Genomic DNA, 19,894 nt, shown 5'->3' with positions numbered 1-19,894 from the left:
CTCAGGTGGACGTTAAAACGGGCGTCTGCAACCATTCGGTGGGTGGACGTTAAAGATCCCACATTGTCCTTCACGAACAGTAGGCGAGCTATCACCAGCACCGTGAAGAAATTACAAATTCCTGCCGTAACCAGCAGAAGGCACTGCGTCAGTGACAGCCGCAGATTCCACCTCGCAGCCTTGTGCTGCATGCAGACGAAAAAGAAGATTATCGGATAATAGTGAACTGATCTACGTGAGACATATCAGGTGTACCATCATCAGTGATAGAGACTTTGCATCATTAATCTCTGGAATAACTGGAGATTTTACTTTATTCCACATTCGTCCAATGAGCTCTTCACATTAGAGTACTGGATGAAAGATACGATGAAATCCCACTGAAGTCGCTTTCCGGCTTCACGATTGTTCAGAGTACACGCGTGCACCCGGAGGAGGCAGCGGAGTGGGGGACGGTGTTTGGACATAGCACCGGAAACGCAGAACGACCGAAGAGCCATGGCAATTCACAAATGCAGTTTATTTCGTCGAATTTCAAAGTAGCGTTGTAGTTAATTTCTATTGCTACAATGAGGCGACTGACTGGAGCAGATGGCAGCGTATACCCGATGAGATCGACTGGATATTGGGGCTGTTTAACGAGCTGAAAAAAGGCGAATTTTATTTTTCCAAATCAAACGTCAACGTTCTCTCTATTCGATTGTGGAAACGTCGAGAGAATTAATACAACCCAGAAAAAGGCAGACACCAATAATCGTTTTTGCAAAGACAATGAACCATGATGACCGAGTAGATCAAACAGGTTAGTACATCTTGTGTGACCAGCATTGCAAGCTAATCCCAACACCTGACTTCTCCCACAAATACCTCTGAAGCAACTTCACCAAAACCTCTCCAGCGACAACAGAGCACTATCTCCTCCATGCATAATTCATTCGTGTCTCCAACCAGGTGACGATTCACAGAGTTTGTATAGCGTGGCCTGAATGTCACTTTACCCCTGCTAAATTTTTCACCTCCCTCTCTCCACCACCATGGTATTTTGCGACGCGGACTCACACACGCACGAGTCAGTGGGAAGTTAGACATGGTGGACACAAGTTGTGTCGAAGAGTGGTTCGTTGCTTAATTGAAAAGGGCACACAGGCCCAACAATTGCTCAAGTGTGGATAGCCTTCAAGGAATGCTTTGGAAAACCTTCTCCATCAAAGCACACTGTTAAATTAGAAAAATAATAATTTAAAAAATGGCCTTTTTAAACAGGATGTATGAATGACAAGAAGAAAAAAAAAACGTGCACTGCAACATTGGCATCAGTTGACCAGTCACCAAGAAAGCTCGTGAACTTGGCATACCACAGACCACGATGCAAACAAACATGAAAATAAATAAATAAAATATCCACAGTTAAAACCGTGGATTCCATCGTTTGTGAATGAACCGAGTGATGCCAACATGAATCAGTGCTGTGCATCATGTGATGGCTCGACACCTTCCCGAATGCCCTGTCTCGAGGTACGGTGGTGTTTTCAAATGAACGCGCCGCCTATCCAAGCTGACAAATTCAGTGGTGCAAGGAGCATGATGATGGCACACATACAGATACAATGGATCAATTAATTATTGTACAATAAAACCTGTTGTTTATTAAAAGTTGAACAAATGCTCGACTCGGGAGGGGTAAAGCGACTCAGGCCACCTTGTACACGAGTTGTTACTTAATGCATGGATAAGTTTCATTTGAATCGGTCCATAACTTTTTAGGTCATGCTGTATATCGTTGTTTAGAGAGAAATAATCATTTAAAATTATAGTTTCCGGATCCAAATCGACACCAAAATCTAATCAATTGGTCATCACACACACCAAACCGCTCCACAAAATTATCAGAATCTGTCCATCATGCTCACAGGCAAACGATATGTCACGCAAAGCACGATATTTGCTAAATCCAAATGAACAATACTTGCCATGGAAACAGCAATTTGGTAATTTAGAAAATTTGACCCATCAAGTGTTTTACATGGAATGTTGTGCGCAACAAATTTGGTCGATACATTTTCTAATTGCCGCCTAATAGGTGTTTTACATGTTTTGGATGGCATTGACCTTTGACCAATTTTGACCAGATTTTATACACACAGACCACACAAACGTACAAATAAGCTGTGTAAGTTTCAATCTGATATGTTGAAAAATTCCAAATGTTTCGCAAGAATAAAATCACAAAAATCTCATTTCATTATAATCGGGTGAAATTATCACGGACACCATTTTCTCTTTGTCACATGGAACTTTTTATATTGGGCTTACGAACCAAGACGAGCAGAACCTGATTAAATAAATAATTGAAAAATACTAATTAATTATCTTTTGCACTCTAAGTTTGGGATCGAGGTGGTTTACCAATGGGAGACCTTTTGATTATGACTGGTGAACCTGGAGTGTAATTGCAGAAGGCCCTCAGACAAAATGTTGAACAGGGTTTATATGGTCTCAGGGATCCAATGGGGACTATAGGGCCTTCAGAGTCCTAACCTAAAGGGTCTGAAAGAGTCTTAGGGGGTCTTAAAGGTGTAAGGGCTTCAAAGGTCAACACGTCTAAAAGCTTTGTTCCAATAATCCGGAGTCAAGGTCCAATAAATCAGTAATAAATCGACATACTCACAGGGTTCAACCAAGACTTCACCTCAACGAGGGTTCACCATCCACTCATTAAGTTTTATATATCGTTACCCTTATAACAAAAGTGCCCAAGTCATTTTTTCCAGTTTTGAGAAAAACACAAAAAAACTGCAGCAATTCTTCATTATGACAGCCATTTTCATTATGACTTAGACTTAGAAATTGTACCAATGACTTTGGCATGTTGACACGTGTGGCAATTGACACAAGAAGCGATTTACGCAGAAAATCTCAAAAATTGGAAAAAAATGACTTGGGCACTTTTGTTATGAGGGTGAAGGAAGATATGTCGATATCACATGAATTGGGATTTGTGACCTTAACGTCAAAAACAAGAGGCTTCCAGCTTGTCATTACCTCCACCAGGTGGTGAGGTTCTGTGAAGATCAGAGTAAAAATGTGACCTGCAGACGATTGACAAACAGACAGACAAACAAATATACTTGTGAATCTTAGTTTTCGCAAGTAACAAAAAGATGGGTGAAAACAACCTACGTCCACCTTCAGTGGCAAAGGTAAACATAGTAATCAACCTGAAAAACTCAAATAAGCAGTTTATTATCATTTTAATTTCCTTTACATGTTACATACAAGTGAATGAGCCGATATACTTTAGCTCAAAAACAAAAATAATAAAAACAAGGAAGAAAAAAAAAAATAAAAAAAAAAAAGAGAAAAGGCAACAAGTGACATTTTCAAAAAAAAGATATCAATACACTGGAGAGGAGCCCCTCACCACATTATCCCCTCACACCTCTCGTCTACTCTGGCTCACCATCACGACCTCACCAGCAAGAAACACTCAACACGTCTCAGTTTAAAAATACAGAAAAGAAAAAAAAAAAGTGAAAAATGGACAAGTTGCGCCTTAAATATTAGACAACCCTTCCCAACAAATTAAGACGAGGGAAACTGGAGGTTTGAGATTCAGTAGAAATAGAAAAATGGCAGTTTCTCCAGAAATATATTAAAGTGGGGAAAGCGGGAATCAAAATACCGATACTGAACTTAATTGACCAACGTAATCAAAATAAAAGCAAAACAAATTATAGTAAGTCCTTAGCAGCTTTCAAAACGAAAACAAAAAAAAACAAACAAACAGCAACAACAAAAAAAACGTTTATCATTTCACAATGGTACATGCAATCGGTGCATTAACTGAAGAAAGGGACACGGTGGGATGTGCAGGAGAGGGTGCAAAGTGGGAGGGAAAGAAATGCAGTTCGGCTCTAATAGGAAACCCATATAAAAGTACATTAGTTCAACACTGGGCCAAAAAAAAAAAAAAAAGCCTGGGGCGGATGTGAAGCAAACGGAAAGTTTTGTGACCTCTTGGAGTAACGAACTTGGCAAACAGGACTTCCTCGGCAAAGGGATCAGCTCAAAGGGCCAGGAACGAGGCTAATGGGACGGGTGGAGAAGATGCAGATATAGGGGGTTTTAAAAGGGGAGTCAGTGATGGGATTGCTATTTTATGGTCACAGCAAAATACTGTCAGTGTTGGTGCGACGTCATGATCACGTCATCAAGCTGTGCACAAAACAGATACGTGCGATTGATCATTTATGATGTCCACATTCGCAATATAATATTGATAACCTGTCCTTCAATAGCATCGATAAAGATCAAGTAGAGTTTGACAGTTAAATTTTTTTTCTATCAATTTGGAGGTGAGATTACCAACAGGAACAGAGCAGAGGACATCCAAAAACCCCAAAATGTTGCATTGATCAGAGCTGCGGGTGGGATCGAATCTCAAACGTGGGATTGCATTGTGCAATACAAATACTTTCTAAAAGATGAAACATTTCAGGAGAATTTCACAAATCGGTCGGTGACGAGTTTTTCATTCTTCCACATGGAATTCTTCAAACGTTTAGCTTCAACGGTTACATTTTCATCCCTCTTTTGCAATTCTTTCATCGAACAGCTTCTCTCTTCCGAAAAAGATCACCATTTCTAAATCACACATGCTGGAGTTGCAATAAATAATTCAAATGAGGAACTAATGCACAACAATCTCAAAATTCAGGGCGAAACCAAAGGAGAAATTGTTCACACAACACTTCCTGCCACTTACAAAAGTCGAGACGACTTCACCCCCAAAAACGTCGCATGTAGGCACTGATGTATCGCCCCGCTTACACACCGAGATGTACTCGTGCTGGACAAGACTGACACGTTTCACAGCCTGTGTGTGTGTGTGTGTGTGTGTCAATAGGTCCCGTAGTTACCTCTGCCACTAAAGGTGGCCGGACGTTATGTTTTCACCTGTCTGTTCGTGGGCAGGATATCTCAAAAAGTTGTGGATGGATTGGGTGTGACAAGGATGAATTGATTAGAGTTTGGTGAAGATCCGGATCTGAAAATCAATTTATTTAAAGTGATGATTCACAATTGAGGGATGGGGCTAAAAACAATATGTAGCACGTGATCTCAAACGGTTGTGGACGGATTCGGACGAAACTTGGTGGATGTGTTGAGTAGATGACAAGAACAAGCTGATTGGATTTTGGATACAGCTTGGATGCAGATCCAGCCCATCAGTGGGATAGAAAACATGAAACTGTTTCGCCTGGCAAAGGTATGCGCTCTTCCAAATGCAGTTCTCGTTTCCATTTGGTTTTGTTTCATCTCCATTTCAATTGGTCATCAAAACTTGTCCTGGAAGGGCACTCGGTGGAGCGCATACCTTCCTCTGCCACGCAATGCCTGATCCAGTAGAACATTTCATGTCCAATACATTTCTGTCATCATGCCACTGGTATATAAACAAAAGGTTGGTACATTTTGGGTTTAAAAACCATAACTGCAGTTTTCATTTCACCAAAATTTCTGTAAGTTCTGTTATAAAATTACATTCCAAATAGTTATTACTGCACCACTATCCTCGACGTGCACAGCAGAATATCCAAAGGCATCTCCAACTCGTTGCACAAGGGCGGAGATTGGTTACGTACGTGGGGTTGACATAGGGCGTGCGGACCCTTCTGAAGGCTGCAAGGACAGCTGGGGGAAGCGGAGTCGTGGCAAGCTGTTCCCCGCCAACCCCCAATGTCCGATTCAATTCACCACTGATCGTTCCCAAAATGTCCAGCCTGAAAAAAAATTTTAAATCATGGCAAGTGGAAGGAAAATATGAAATATTAAAATATGTGGGTAATAAAACTCAGAGTTTAGTGACATGAATAATTGCAAAGTCCAGGACAAGGTTCATTAATGAAATGCACTGAAATTTTCACAAAAACAAAACAAATTTAGTCATATGAAAATACTATATATATATATATATATATATATATATATATATATATATATATATATATATATATATATATATATATATATATATATATATATATATATATATATATATATATATATATATATTGTTGTGGTTACCAGATTCGCAAACCACCATTCAGGTCCCTTAGGTGAGGTATCTCGGTAAGTACATGTGTAGTTAGGCCCAAACCCGTTGTCTAGTGGGAATACATGTCATTTATACGTGCTGCGACTCTTCAGGATAGCCGTTTTTCTTTTACTATCTTTATTTTGGACCAATCGCCATCACCACAACCACAACATCAACCACCAACCACAACACCGCTTCACCACAACCGCCACGACCTTCACGTCACACCTCGCAACCGTAGCATCGCCACCGTTCTTGCCCCGCTGTGGGTACCGGTGTTGGACTCGTGCAGGGCGCACGTTGAACAGCGTGTACAAAATCACGGATTTTGTGCTTCAAAAACGGATCAAAAACGACACACGCCCACTTTTTGCCGTCCAATCGGTGAGCGAGGGGCGAATTGGCCCCGCCCCCAGGGCGATCGATATATGCAAATTTGTGGATCAAAAAGCCTTCACGCCCACTTTTTCTCGGGCCAATGGGGAGCGAGGTGAAAGGTCAAAGGGAGAACGAGAACGAGAAGGAGTCGCAAACGAGAACGAGAAGGAGTCGGAACGAAGGAGAACGAGAACGAAAGGAGAACGAGAACGAGAACGAGAAGGAGTCGGAACGGAGGGGACGAGTGTGGAAGTCTGGAGCCCGAAGCCTGCAGTGGCTGGAGAAGCTGAAGAGAGTCGGACGAGGGGGTGCTCGCGTCGGTGCCGGGAGCTGCACGCCCGAGGGAGGCCGGCAGCGTGACCTGGCCGAGGTGGAGACGCACACCAGGGATAATAAAGATCCTCTATACCCCGAGCATCAGCAACCCCCTCCTGTTTCCCCCCGCGCTGAGATAGTGCGACCAAGGGGGCCCCGTTCCCACCCCCTACCAGACACCGTCCACGAGGCCCGCGGGTTGCGGGGCCATCGCCGCTCCGCGTCTCATCACCAGACGGGTAGGCCCGACCCGGTCTCGGCCTCAGGCCTGCCTCATTCTTGAGGGTATTTCTTTTCCTTGGTTTTGGGTATGTGTTGTCGGCGCCGTCTGTGAAGTAGAATTGTATAAGTGTTGCCGTGTGCTCGGTAGTCGGTATTAGCTCTGCACTGTGTTTTCACTTTTATATTTGCTTTTTGTGTAAATGGAATTGTGTTTTCTTTTTTTGTGTGCATTTGGTGGAATTGTATTTGTGTGCTTCCCGTGTGCCGCGAATAAATGTGCTTTATTGTTGAACTGTTTCCCGCTTCGCTTCGTCTTTTTCCTCCATTGAATCCCCATCTTGCTTCACGTAAAGGGTTGGTAGTGGGCTGAATACGCCCGATAATTAATCGAACCGTCGAGGTCGACGATAACACCGCTCGGTTATTCTGATAGTACGGAACGGGTCGCTTAAGTGGCCCGTGTCCAAAGTCGACCTGCGGCGAGGTGCGATCGCCCGGTCTACCCTCCGCGTGGGTACTTAGGTAGTTCGAATTTGGCGAGCAACCCTATCCCACGCGGGGGCTGATTGGCTCGATCGCGGTGAGACCGAAAGGTCCACCCGTGACTGGTTCCCGGCGTTAGTCCGAGAGGGTCACGACTGGATTGTCCGTCCGGTGGGCGACGTGCCGAGATTCGAGTTACGTGGCCGTCAGCACGCCGGCGGGCGCGGAATCCGCAACACTGGTGTCAGGTCGTGCGATACAAATTCATCGCCCTCCTCGCGGCACTGGTATCGGAGAACAGGAAAACGGGCTCTCCTGTCTCCGGCTAAATTCACGGGAATCGGTCCAGGGGTGAGAGAAGCGACCCCCGATTCCCTCCAAATTACGAGCGAGTTAAATTAACCCTTCACGAGAAGCAAGATGGCGTCTCAAGGCGAGCGGGTGCCGGGTGGATTAGGTATGTGTAATAGTAATGTAGAATCCATGGTCCAGGATGGAATCCCCGTGCAGGAAATGTTGATTGTGCAGGAACACGGACTCGCCCAACTGAACCCAGGGCCCGAGGTGGGTGCGGCAGCGGCCGCGGTGTATGACACCTCCCCCCCCCCTCCACCAAGACCCTTCCCCAACCCTTGCCGAAACGGCTCAGCTGAGTGCATCCAACATGGCCCAGCTATGCGCCATGCTGGCGGCAATGAACAAACAAATGAATGAAGGGAAAACGACGATGGATGCGAATACACAAAAGATGGATACAAATACAAATGAAATGAAAAACGAAATGAACAAGCAAATGAATGAAGTGAAAACGACGATGGATGCGAATACACAGCAAATAAACGGAATGGAAGCAAACATGAAGGAAGAAATGAAAGAGCTACGGGGTGAGACGCAGAACATGGGCCGATGCCTGCAGGCGGGCATGAAGGCCGTGAGCAGGGAACTTAAAATGGCGACTCCACGTGTCGGAACAAACGAGCTGGAAGGGGGTGCAACGGCTGACAGGCCCGCAGTGGAGGCGGGTAAGGAAATAATAGTTGAGACAAGGGAGGTAAAGGGTGAAGAGTTGGCAGTGACGGTAGCCGGGAAGGGAACCATAGAGGAGAGACTACACGAGGAAGACGGGGTAAGTGACGCACACACACACACACAGAGGTAGTGGTGGACAATGGGGGTGAGCTCGCGGAGCGTGTAGGGACCCGGTGCGAGCAGCGGGATGGCCCCCTCCAGGAACGAGGGGAGGGAGTATGCCCCCTTGAGGCGAGTCACGACCAAGTGAGTTCGGTCGTGCTTTGCGAGGTTGAGGGGATGGGTGCTGTGGACAGGTGCTTGGAAAGCTTGGGGGGTATAGAGGCCCCGGAGACTCTTGTGGGGACACGAATCCCCAGTGTGGTTGTCCCTGTGTGTGTGGTGCAAGGTGTGAGTGCGGCCCCGTGTGTGGAAGCGACCCCGTGTGTGAGTGGTGTAGTGGCGATGGTGCCAGGGTACGTGCTTCCCAGCACGCCGTGTGTGGATGAGGCACCGTGTGTGAGTGTCGCCGTGTGTGTGAATGAGGCACCGCGGGTGAGTGCCCTCGCGTGTGTGAGTGAGGCACGGTGTGTGGATGAGGCACGGAGTGTGAGTGAGGCACCGCGGGTTAGTGCCCCCGCGTGTGTGGGTGAGGCACCGTGTGTGTGAGTGTCGCCGTGTGTATGAGTGAGGTACCGCGGGTGAGTGCCCCCGCGTGTGTGGATGAGGCACGGAGTGCGAGTGAGGCACCGCGGGTGAGTGCCCCCGCACGCGTGAGTGAACGGCCGTGTGCAAGGGAGACCGTGTGTGTGAGAGAGCGGTATGTGAGGGAGATGTCGGTTGGCATGCGGGAGCACGCAGCCGCATCTCCCGGTGTGAATGTGATGGAGTGGACTGTGTGCGTCGTAACACGCAGGTATGCGTGGGTCGAATGGCGACGACGGCGACATGGGAGAAACGAAAGCCGAGTAGCGGCTGTAGTTGTTTCGAGGACCGTGCCGGGTTCACCCAGCAGTGAGCACGCGGTTCGTGCTGTGCAACGCACGAGACCACCGCGTGCTCGCTTGCGAGAGTGAAGTCCCGGTCCGGAAACGCACGCGGTGGATTTGCCGATCCCACGGACGGACAAAGTTTAGGCAGGTAAATGGATTTGGACCGGACGGGTTCTCCACGCGATCGTGTGTGTTAAGCTCCAACGGGCAAAGCACATGTGTTCGCGTGGGGAACCCCTCGAGACGTGGGGCTTGTGTTTTTTTATGCGCACGGTGACGTCATGGCTGCACGTCTGGTTGGAATCCGGCAGGAGGGGTATCTCTGCCAGATGGTAGCGTCCAAGGAGGGACGAGGAACACGTGCAGCTGCATGACGTCACGGGCAGGTGCAAAGTGCGCGAGCTCTGAGTTGCCGCGCAGGTGCTGCGCATGGGGAAAAAAAAAAGCAAGCCTCACTTTCGGGTGTACAGGATTCCTGGGCAAGGGGTGAAAGACCCCCTTACTCCTGGGCACAGGATGGAAACTAGTTAGGGGGAAGGGTTAGCTTAGTTAGACCGACTCCATGGGGCAGGGGTAAGTCCTCATGGAGTCCGTGGAATGGATTAGATAGAGGGATTGTAGCCAGATTTAGGTTGGGATTAATGAATTACATTTGAGGACAGTGACAGACTTGTGGATGTGTAGAGGGGACGTAGCTTAGCTACGTAGTGTTAAAAGGAACGTGCTACTAGTTTAAGGGACGACGTGGGAGCACGAGTTAGTTAGGGGGTGCAGATAGAAGGATGGCAGAGTTCAGCGGTGAGTGTGTTGAAGAGTTGTTGGTGAGTGAATTGGAAGCATGTGCTTGGTGAGTGAGTGAGGCCAGCGGGTCTGTGTGAGTGGAGCGAATGGGGAATGCATGGTGCGATGAGTGATTGGGGGGAGGAGTGACTCCCGCCCAAGGGACCCCGGGGTCAGTGTAGAGTGAGTTAGCTGGGGTAGTCAAATTGAAATATGGAGGTCGTTTTGTTGTTGGTGTGAATGTAGGCTCGAAACCCGTTTGGAGGGGTGCAGGAGCCCTGTTGACGGGCTTGGGAGCGTGGCTGCGAAAGGTGAGTATCGCTGAGTGGGTACCCTGGGCACCAGGCTAGTCGGCCGTGGTAGGCCATGGGCCCATGGGGGGCCGGGATAGAGTAGTGGGCACGGGTGCGCCTGCTTGGTGCGGGGGCCCGGGGCGCCATTAGCCGCGTGGGCAGTGTTGTGGGCACGGGTGACCCTCGGAAAGGGGCCCGGGAGGCCGGCCTGCCACGTGTGCGTTTCAGGGGAGGTGCCATGGGGGGCACTCCCCGGTGTTAGGGAGCTGGTAGGCTCGGAGGCAGTGTAGTGCCCGGGGGTGCCATAGCGGGAGATTCGGCAGAGGGTCGTGCCTGCCAAAGGGAGCCACGTGTCCCAGCCAGGAGACCGTGTGAGGGCACGGAGAGAAAATTGGGGGGCGAGGCCCGAAATTGTGAGGACACCAACACAGGCGACGGGAATCTGGGTTGTTAGAACCAATAGTTTAAGCGAGAGGCGCTTGTTGAAAGCCCCGGGCTAGTTTAGCAGTTAAATGGTTAGGGTAGATTAGGAGATGTACCCCTCCGCACCATCCATCCCCTCGATGTCGTTGTGGGCCGCTGGACCCACTTTGGTTATAGATCGCCGAACTCTGGGGAGGCCATTCTGAGGCTTGAGTTGGGCCTCGGCACAGGACGCTAGCTCTCCCTTGTTCCCCTCCGGGAAGGGAACGTAGGGGTTGGGAGTAGGCTAGGTGACAGGATAGGTTAGCCGAACAAGGACGATGAAGGGGGTTAGGGGACGATTTATAGTGGGGGAGTAAAAATAAAAACAACAAAAAAATAAGTTGGGGCTAAATTGGGGTTTGACAAATTAAGGGAGCGGGTATGTACAGTGACAGGCAAAGGCGATAGGTGGGAGGGAGACAGGTAGGTAGGTCCGAGCCTGCCTTCCAAGTGGCCAGCACCACCGCACTCCCTCCACCAACCTCCACTGAACGGCAAGAGCTGGCCAACTTCATCGGCTGGCCGTGTTTTGCTTCAAGGCGGAGGCCGGCCAACTTCGTCTGCAGCTGCTGTGCTGCAAGGCCTGTGCCGGCTGGATCGTCTGCAGCTGCTGTGCTGCAAGGCCTGTGCCGGCCAGTTCATCTGCTGGCTGTTTTTCTTCGAGGCCTGTGCCGGCCAGTTCGTCTGCCGACTGTGTTTGCCTGCAGCGGCCTTCTTCGGCGGGCTGTGTTTGCCTGCTCCCTTTGCCATGCCATGCCCACTGCCCACGTTCACCAGCCCCGTTCAATTTTGCTTTGCCCCACCCCCCTGTTCATTGCCATGTGCGCCAGGATCAAGGCAACAGTTTACAAGCTGCGAGAACTGCCCTGTTGGCAGCTACAACACGGGCCTGCAGTGGCGGCCCGTGCACCGTGTTTGTGTTCACCCATCCATTCGTTGTGCTCATTGCGTGTGCCACTTGAGCTGGCACGGAGACTGCGTTTGTGCAGCCCATGCACCGTTGTGGTTCACTGCGTTCAGTTCAAAAGGGAAGGCCTTGGACTGCGTGTGAGCAGCCAGCCACGTTCCCTGTCACCTGCATTGTTTGAGCCAGAGACTGCATGCGGGCAGCCTGGCTCCCTGCTAACTGCTTTTCTTTGCAGAGTTCAGTGATCCTAGGCCATGGTTTAGTGTAAAATTTGTAAGTTAAGGTTAAGATGTACTGTAAATATGAGTGCGCCCCCGGCATGTCTGTCTAGCGCCGGCAATTTTATTTAAGTCGTCCGTGTGAGTGAGTTTGTTTAGATAGTTACGCAGCCCTCAGGTTATTTATTTTGGGGACACGAATACCATGAATGTCGCACTCAGGGATCCGTAGGTAAAATGTACTAGGGGAAAACTACACATGATGGCACACGAAAATTTGACGACTCGGGACGAGTCTGTAAAAAGGGAAGGGGGTAGTGTTGTGGTTACCAAATTCGCAAACCACCATTCAGGTCCCTTAGGTGAGGTATCTCGGTAAGTGCATGTGTAGTTAGGCCCAAACCCGTTGTCTAGTGGGAATACATGTCATTTATGCGTGCTGCGACTCTTCAGGATAGCCGTTTTTCTTTTACTATCTTTATTTTGGACCAACCGCCATGATTACCACCACAACCACAACATCAACCACCAACCACAACGCCGCTTCACCACAACCGCCACGACCTTCACATCACACCTCGCAGCCGTCGCATCGCCACCGTTCTTGCGCCGCCTGTGGGTACCGGTGTTGGACTCGTGCAGGGCGCGCGTCGAACAGCGGGTATAAAATCACGGATTTTGTGCTTCAAAAACGGATCAAAAACGACACACGCCCACTTTTTGCCGTCCAATCGGTGAGCGAGGGGCGATTTGGCCCCGCCTCCAGGACGATCGATATATGCAAATTTGTGGATCAAAAAGCCTTCACGCCCACTTTTTCTCGGGCCAATGGGGAGCGAGGTGAAAGGTCAAAGGGAGGGGGTCAAAGGCGAAGCTACGGGGGGATAAAAGGACCGTGTTCGTCAGTCGAGAGTCGAGAGTCGAGAGTCGGAGAGTCCAGAGGCGGAGAGTAGGAGAGTCGGAAGCAGAGGGTCAAGACTTCGCGGGCGGTGGCGCTGCTCGTCGTGTGCGTTGGAGTCGGAACGGAGGGGACGAGCTGTGGAAAGGCGGCGACACCAGACGAGGGGGTGCTCGCGTCGTGCAGGGAGCTGCACCCGAGGGAGGCCGAGAGCGCGACCTGGCCGAGGTGGAGACGCACACCAGGGATAATAAAGATCCTCTATACCCCGAGCATCAGCAACCCCCTCCTGTTTCCCCCCGCGCTGAGATAGTGCGACCAAGGGGGGCCCTTTCCCACCCCCTACCAGACACTGCCCGCGAGGCCCGCGGGGTTGGGGCGCCATCGCCGCTCCGCGTCTCATCACCAGACGGGTGGGCGCGACCCGGTCTCGGCCTCAGGCCCGCCTCATTCTTGGGGGTATTCTTTCCTTGGTTTTGGGTATGTGTTGTCGGCGCCGTCTGTGAAGTAGAATTGTATAAGTGTTGCCGTGTGCTCGGTAGTCGGTATTAGCTCTGCATTGTGTTTTCGCTTTTACATTTGCTTTTTGTGTAAATTGCATTGTGTCTTTTCTGTGTGCTTTTGGTGGAATTGAATGTGTGCTTCCCGTGTGCCGCGAATAAATGTGCTTTATTATTGAACTGTTCTCCCGCTTCGCTTCGTCATTTCTCCCATTGAATCCTCATCTTGCTTCACGTAAAGGGTTGGTAGTGGGCTGAATACGCCCGATAATTAATCGAACCGTCGAGGTCGACGATAACACCGCTCGGTTATTCTGATAGTACGGAACGGGTCGCTTAAGTGGCCCGTGTCCGAAGTCGACCTGCGGCGAGGTGCGATCACCCGGTCTACCCTCCGCGTGGGTACTTAGGTAGGTCGAATTCGGCGAGCAACCCTATCCCACGCGGGGGCTGATTGGCTCGATCGCGGTGAGACCGAAAGGTCCACCCGTGACTGGTTCCCGGCGTTAGTCCGAGAGGGTCACGACTGGATTGTCCGTCCGGTGGGCGACGTGCCGCGATTCGAGTTACGTGGCCGTCAGCACGCCGGCGGGCGCGAATCCGCAACAATATTATATATATATATATATATATATATATATATATATATATATATATATATATATATATATATATATATATATATATATATATATATATATATATATATATATATATACATATAATTTCTGTTAACGTCTGCACGTAATTTGACGCATCTCCTCCAAAACTGCTGGACGGATTGTAGCCACTTTCAGCATGCGGGTGCTCTGTGGTCGAGTGAACAGCATGGGCTATGTGAGATCACACCAGACGGAGAGGTTTGGGAATTTTGGGCGATTTTCTGATTTTTTACATTAGTTTGCATGGCGACGCGTGACGTCACCGCTGAGAGGCGTAATTCCGTCATGACATCATCGGTCATTCGCTGACGTCATGACGTCTGTCGTCGACAAACAGTCACTGCTGAGAAGTGTAATGCCACTCCTAGAAAACAGCGTCTGCAATGTAAAACCCTCTTCTGCGCATGCTGACTACATCAGAAGGTGAATTTGACAAAAAAATGTAACAAGAAACATTGTATTTAAAGTAAAGATTTATTTAAAAAAAGTATTATTTCTGTTAACGTCTGCGCGTAATTTGACGTTTCTCCTCCGAAACCGCTGGCAGGAATGTGCTCATTTCCCATATACTGGGGTTTCTTAATGTGACGAAGACGATGCACTGAATTTCTAAGCTGGAATTGGATGACAATGTGGCTTCAACAAGATTTTCAACCCATCGACAGCCGCATTTATTCCCGTTTGGTCGCCATCGCTGAACTGCTGTCCGGTAAGTGCTGTCATGTATCCAAAAAAATATGACCGAGTAAGGGAGTACTCATTGCATCAAACACTGAACGTAAACACAACTGATAAATAATAAATAGTATAGCTCAGAACATCAGCAATGGTTGTCATGTTCAGACGCCAACCTTCCAGTCACACTGCAGAGGATGCAATCTCCAGTCAGACTCACATACTCGATTGCCATAAACAAATCCCAGGGCCAAACATTTAACAAACTCGGAATATACCTCCCAGCCCCCTGTGTTCTCCCATGGCAAACTATATGTTGCATTTTCACGTGCAAGAGGTTACTCCTATATATCTATCAAAGTGGACAATAATTCCTCACAAGGACGATTCAGCAACAAGACACTCACCCAAAATATTATCGACAGGGAGGTCCTTCAGAAAACTAAGGACAGGTAACCATAGTGCATCACATCCCTAATGACATCCTCCCAGCTTCCCATGACATCAACTATTATGCCTCATCCACCTTTTGCCACCCACTCAACTCCGTGCGGAGCACGGGTATATGCTAGTACATATATACATACATACATATATATATATATATATATATATATATATATATACATATACATACACATATATATATATATATATATATATATATATATATATATATATATATATATATATATATACATTAAAAGTGGTTAATATTCGTCACGAAACAGCAGTAAGTTCAACAAGTTGGTGGCAAGTCTCAATAATCCGTAAAACCAGAAAGGAACTGGCCTGGTCCACAAAGACCTCAAATTACCTCCACCACCTAAAGTGGACAGAGATAGTTTTCACCCCTGTGAACAAGTCATCTCAAAAAAGTGATGGATGGATCTGGACAAAAACTTGGTGGACAGGTTGGGCGTGTGGACGAGGAAGAATCGATTCAACTTTGGTGAAGATTCGAATCCGAATAAGATAATTTAATCTTTTAAGATTAAAAGTCTTCATCATTGAGAGATGGAAACAAAAATGATATACCATATACTCGCATCGCATGAAATTTCAAAAAGTTGTGGATGAGTTGGTTAGGAAACAAGAACAAGCAATTTCGATTTTGCTTCAGGTCCGGATCCAGATTCAGATTCAGCCCATCAGTAGGAAACAAAATGTAAACTGTTCAGCCTGGTTTCACTTTGTTTATTGTAGTCCCTCTTTTATCAGCGAGACCGAGAAGGGCACTCGGTGGAGCGCATACCCACCTCTGCCATGCAATGCCTGATCCAGTAGAACATATCAGGTCCAATAAATTTTTGTAAACATGCCACTGGTATACATAATTTTTGGCTCTGCTTTAATGTCAATCATGACATTTGTCAGTTGGTAAAGATTGACAATACCATTAATGCTCCGAGCAGATGTTCTGGGCACAGCTTGGAATGGATGCAGATGCATCTGTGAAGCCAAAAGCTTAGGTTCTCTGCAAAGTGGAGATTATACTGCATTGCGAGGTTCATACCTACAAAGCTTGTATCCTGTTGTAAAGCTTATGCTGTGCTGCAAGGTTCATATTCGAGCCACGAGGCCATCGGTGTGACCAGGCCCATTCTACATACAAGCGCGACTCGTTGAGGATGATTAAAGTGGTCAGCATGTGTCTCGATGTAGCCTATTGTAAGATTTCATGCAGTAAGAAAGATTGGAACGTATTTTGTACACATTTTCATGTAAAAGCATTGCACGTCATGTATATCCGTGCCATTTGTGTAACGTATTTTGACGCCATTTGAGGTGCGTTTCCAGTTTGTTTGATTTGTTCCATTTGATTTATAGTGGAACTGCAATGCATTTTTGAAGTATTGGTGTCACAAAACAACATCATTCCTTTACAGTTTCACGGAGCTCTTCAGAGCATTCACGGAGCTTTCTCGAAGCTTCTTTGGGAATGAATAAACGGCCGAAGGCTTCTGCATGAACACCACTCCTTGTGTGTACATCTGCGTACGACATCCAACGAACCTGTTATACTACGATTACGAAACCACGAACGGCAGATAAGCGGTTGCTGCTGTTATAAGCCCCATCCCTAAATGGTGAAGAAACACAACAAAATGTTTTTTTTTTTAATTTATCTAGATTCAGATCTTCACCAAAATCAAATCAATTGTTGGTGTCACACACCCAACCTGTCCTCCAAATTTCATCCGAATCTAACCACAACCTTTTGAGATATCCTGCACACAAAGGCAGGGGTGAAAACAACATCCTTCCAGATTCGGTGGTGGAGGTAGTAATAATAATAATAATAATAATCTTGAACATACACATGTATTAATGAAAGGAGCAGCATCATTTGTGTCCATCATGCTTTATTCAAAAGGGTTCCCACAGTAATCGAATATTAAAAAATGAAATAAATGGTATCATTGGAAAGCCAACCAGAGTGGTGTCAAAGCCACCCAATGCTCGCCTGTTTATACAATTATCGTTTTTAAAAGACGTCTAATAATTAATATTTTTTACAAAGCATTGCAGTGAAGTCTGATCCAAATAATTTTAAAGCAATATATGTAATTGTATATGTATGCCCCCGATTAGAATAGGTGTACCATATCCCTGTGTGTCGTAAGAGGTGACCAGGGTTGCATCAGGAAGGGCATCCGGCGTAAAAACCTATGCCAAATCATTATGCGGACAACAAAACGAATTTCCATACCGGATCGCTCGAGGCCTGGGTTACCAACGACCGCCACCGGTACCGGTGGTCAGCAAGGTACCAGTGGAAATTGTGCTACTGCTGGGCGAAGGAGGAGAAGGAGACGGGGAAGGCAAGTCCGGAGGCAGTGGGAGAGGGGGAAGGGGAGAAGTGTGCAGGTGAGAGTTGGAACTCTGAATGTTGGGACGATGACTGGCAAAGGGCGAGAGTTGGCTGATATGATGGAGAGAAGAAAGGTGGACATACTGTGTGTACAAGAGACCAAGTGGATGGGGAGTAAGGCTAGGAGCATTGGAGGTGGTTTCAAACTGTTCTACCATGGTGTGGATGGGAGGAGAAATGGTGTCGGGGTAATCCTGAAGGAAGATTATGTCAAGAGGGTATTGGAGGTGAGGAGAGTGTCTGACCGAGTGATGAGTGTGAAGTTGGAAATTGAAGGGGTGATGATGAATGTCATCAGTGCATATGCCCCACATATGGGGTGTGAGATGGAGTATAAAGAAGATTTCTGGAGTGAGTTAGATGAAGTGGTGGAGAGTGTATCCAAGGATGAAAGAGTGGTGATTGGAGCAGATTTCAATGGGCATGTTGCGGAAGGGAATAAAGAGGATGAGGAGCTGATGGGGAGGTACGGTCTCAACAAGAGAAATGTGGAAGGGCAAATGGTGGTAGAGTTTGCAAAAAGAATGGAAATGGCGGTGGTAAATACGTATTTCAAGAAGCAGGAGGAACACAGGGTGACGTACAAGAGTGGAGGAAAGTGCACACAGGTGGATTACACCTTAAGCAGGAGATGAAACTTGAAAGAGATTAGAGACTAAGGTGGTGGCAGGGGAGAGTGTAGCTCGACAGCATCGATTGGTGGTCTGTAGGATGACTTTAGAGGTGAGGTTGAGGAAGAGAGTGAAGGCTGAACCAAGGACCAGATGGTGGAAGCTGAAGGAGGAAGACTGTTGCGCGGAATTTAGGGAGGAGGTGAGACAGGCGTTGGATGTGGTAAAGATGGGTGGGATGATTGGGCAACGACAGCAGAAGTGGTGAGGGAGATAGCTCGGAAGGTACTTGGTGTGACATTTGGACAGAGGAAGGAAGATTCGTGGAGGGGGGGGAGGGCAGGCCTCCCAGTTTGGCCGAGGCCCCGCCCAGAAAGGGTGGACCCCATGAAGACCCTGTCCAATCAGGGCTGACAGTGACGTCCGTTCCACAGAGTCTCCGCCCCGTTCAGGGAGGTCTATAACTGACAAAAAAACTCAGTTCATTGAGTTCTGTGTGGGGAAAGTCAACTCTGGATTCGTTGGAGCATCCGTTGGAGTTCTGTTGGAGCATTCGTCGCAGTTCTGCATGGGGCGTTCGTTGGAGTTTTGCTGGGTCTTGTCCGTGACCGATTCCTGCCCAGGACTCCGACTACTCGACTCGAGTTCCTCCACGGGCACGAGCCCCACGCTTGTTACCGTGGGCCGAGCTGCATGACTATTGGCAGTTGCCGCACTGCAGAGCACCCCCTCCCCCAAAGTGCAGGTACCCAAGTGAACTGCAACCCCCAGTTCGTCTCTCTCCCTGGCTGCGAAGGTCAAATAAAACATCTGGGTTTTATTTTCGTCGCATGTGTGTCCATGTGTGGTGCCATCTCTAAGTAGAACTGTTTAAGTGTTTATTCCATCTTTGTAAATCTTGCTGTGTATATCCATGATAAGCTTGCTCTGTGTCCTTGTTGTAAAGAAACCATTATTACAAATGTTCCCAGTTCGTTTCCGTCCTTTCATTGGTCCAGCTTGGTTCAGATCTGAGTTTTATCCGGGTCTTTATACCCGATAATTATCGGTTCATCCGAGCCGGTACGTTCTTCGCAGACCCGCTCGACTGCATCCGAGCCGGAAAGGTATTTGGCAGCTGGTAGTCGGTGGAGTGATCCGGTTCAGGCAAGACGTGCTGAGGGCGTGGATCCCCGGTAGCCGAGACCGCATGGTTACTGAGGTAAATTGGTTCCAGACGAAAAGATCCGATGCCATGCGGTCGAGATATTGGCGTTTCACAGTCGGTTCAGCGACCCGCCGGCTCACGGAATTATCCGGAGCCACGGCCTACAATTCCGGGGAGTCTTGTGGGAAATGTAACCTCCCCCACCTAGTGGTCGTTCTCGCCACTGGATCCCGGCCCTTAACTATATATATATATATATATATATATATATATATATATATATATATATATATATATATATATATATATATATATATATATATATATATATATATATATATATATATATATATATATATATATAT

General features: G+C 47.6%; 1 protein-coding gene across 4 annotated transcripts in view; it reads right to left on the bottom strand.

The window, feature by feature from the left end:
* Positions 1-3,224: 3,224 nt before the first annotated feature.
* Positions 3,225-19,894, bottom strand: part of LOC147025982 (protein PAT1 homolog 1-like) — an 84,092-nt gene continuing 67,422 nt past the window's right edge. For all 4 annotated transcript variants that reach the window (XM_085880939.1, XM_085880940.1, XM_085880941.1 and 1 more), the window contains 2 exons: positions 5,646-5,783; positions 3,225-4,086 (listed from right to left, as the gene is read on the bottom strand). In XM_085880939.1, the coding sequence (XP_085737065.1) occupies positions 4,062-4,086; positions 5,646-5,783 (163 nt within the window). In that variant the 3' untranslated portion in view covers positions 3,225-4,061. The remainder of the gene's footprint in view (positions 4,087-5,645; positions 5,784-19,894) is intronic.

Source organism: Eptatretus burgeri, chromosome 5 (assembly GCF_056783735.1).
Source record: "Eptatretus burgeri isolate ZD-2024b chromosome 5, Ebu_testis_v1, whole genome shotgun sequence".
Taxonomy (NCBI): domain Eukaryota; kingdom Metazoa; phylum Chordata; class Myxini; order Myxiniformes; family Myxinidae; genus Eptatretus; species Eptatretus burgeri.
This window is presented reverse-complemented; position numbering and strand designations above follow the sequence as displayed.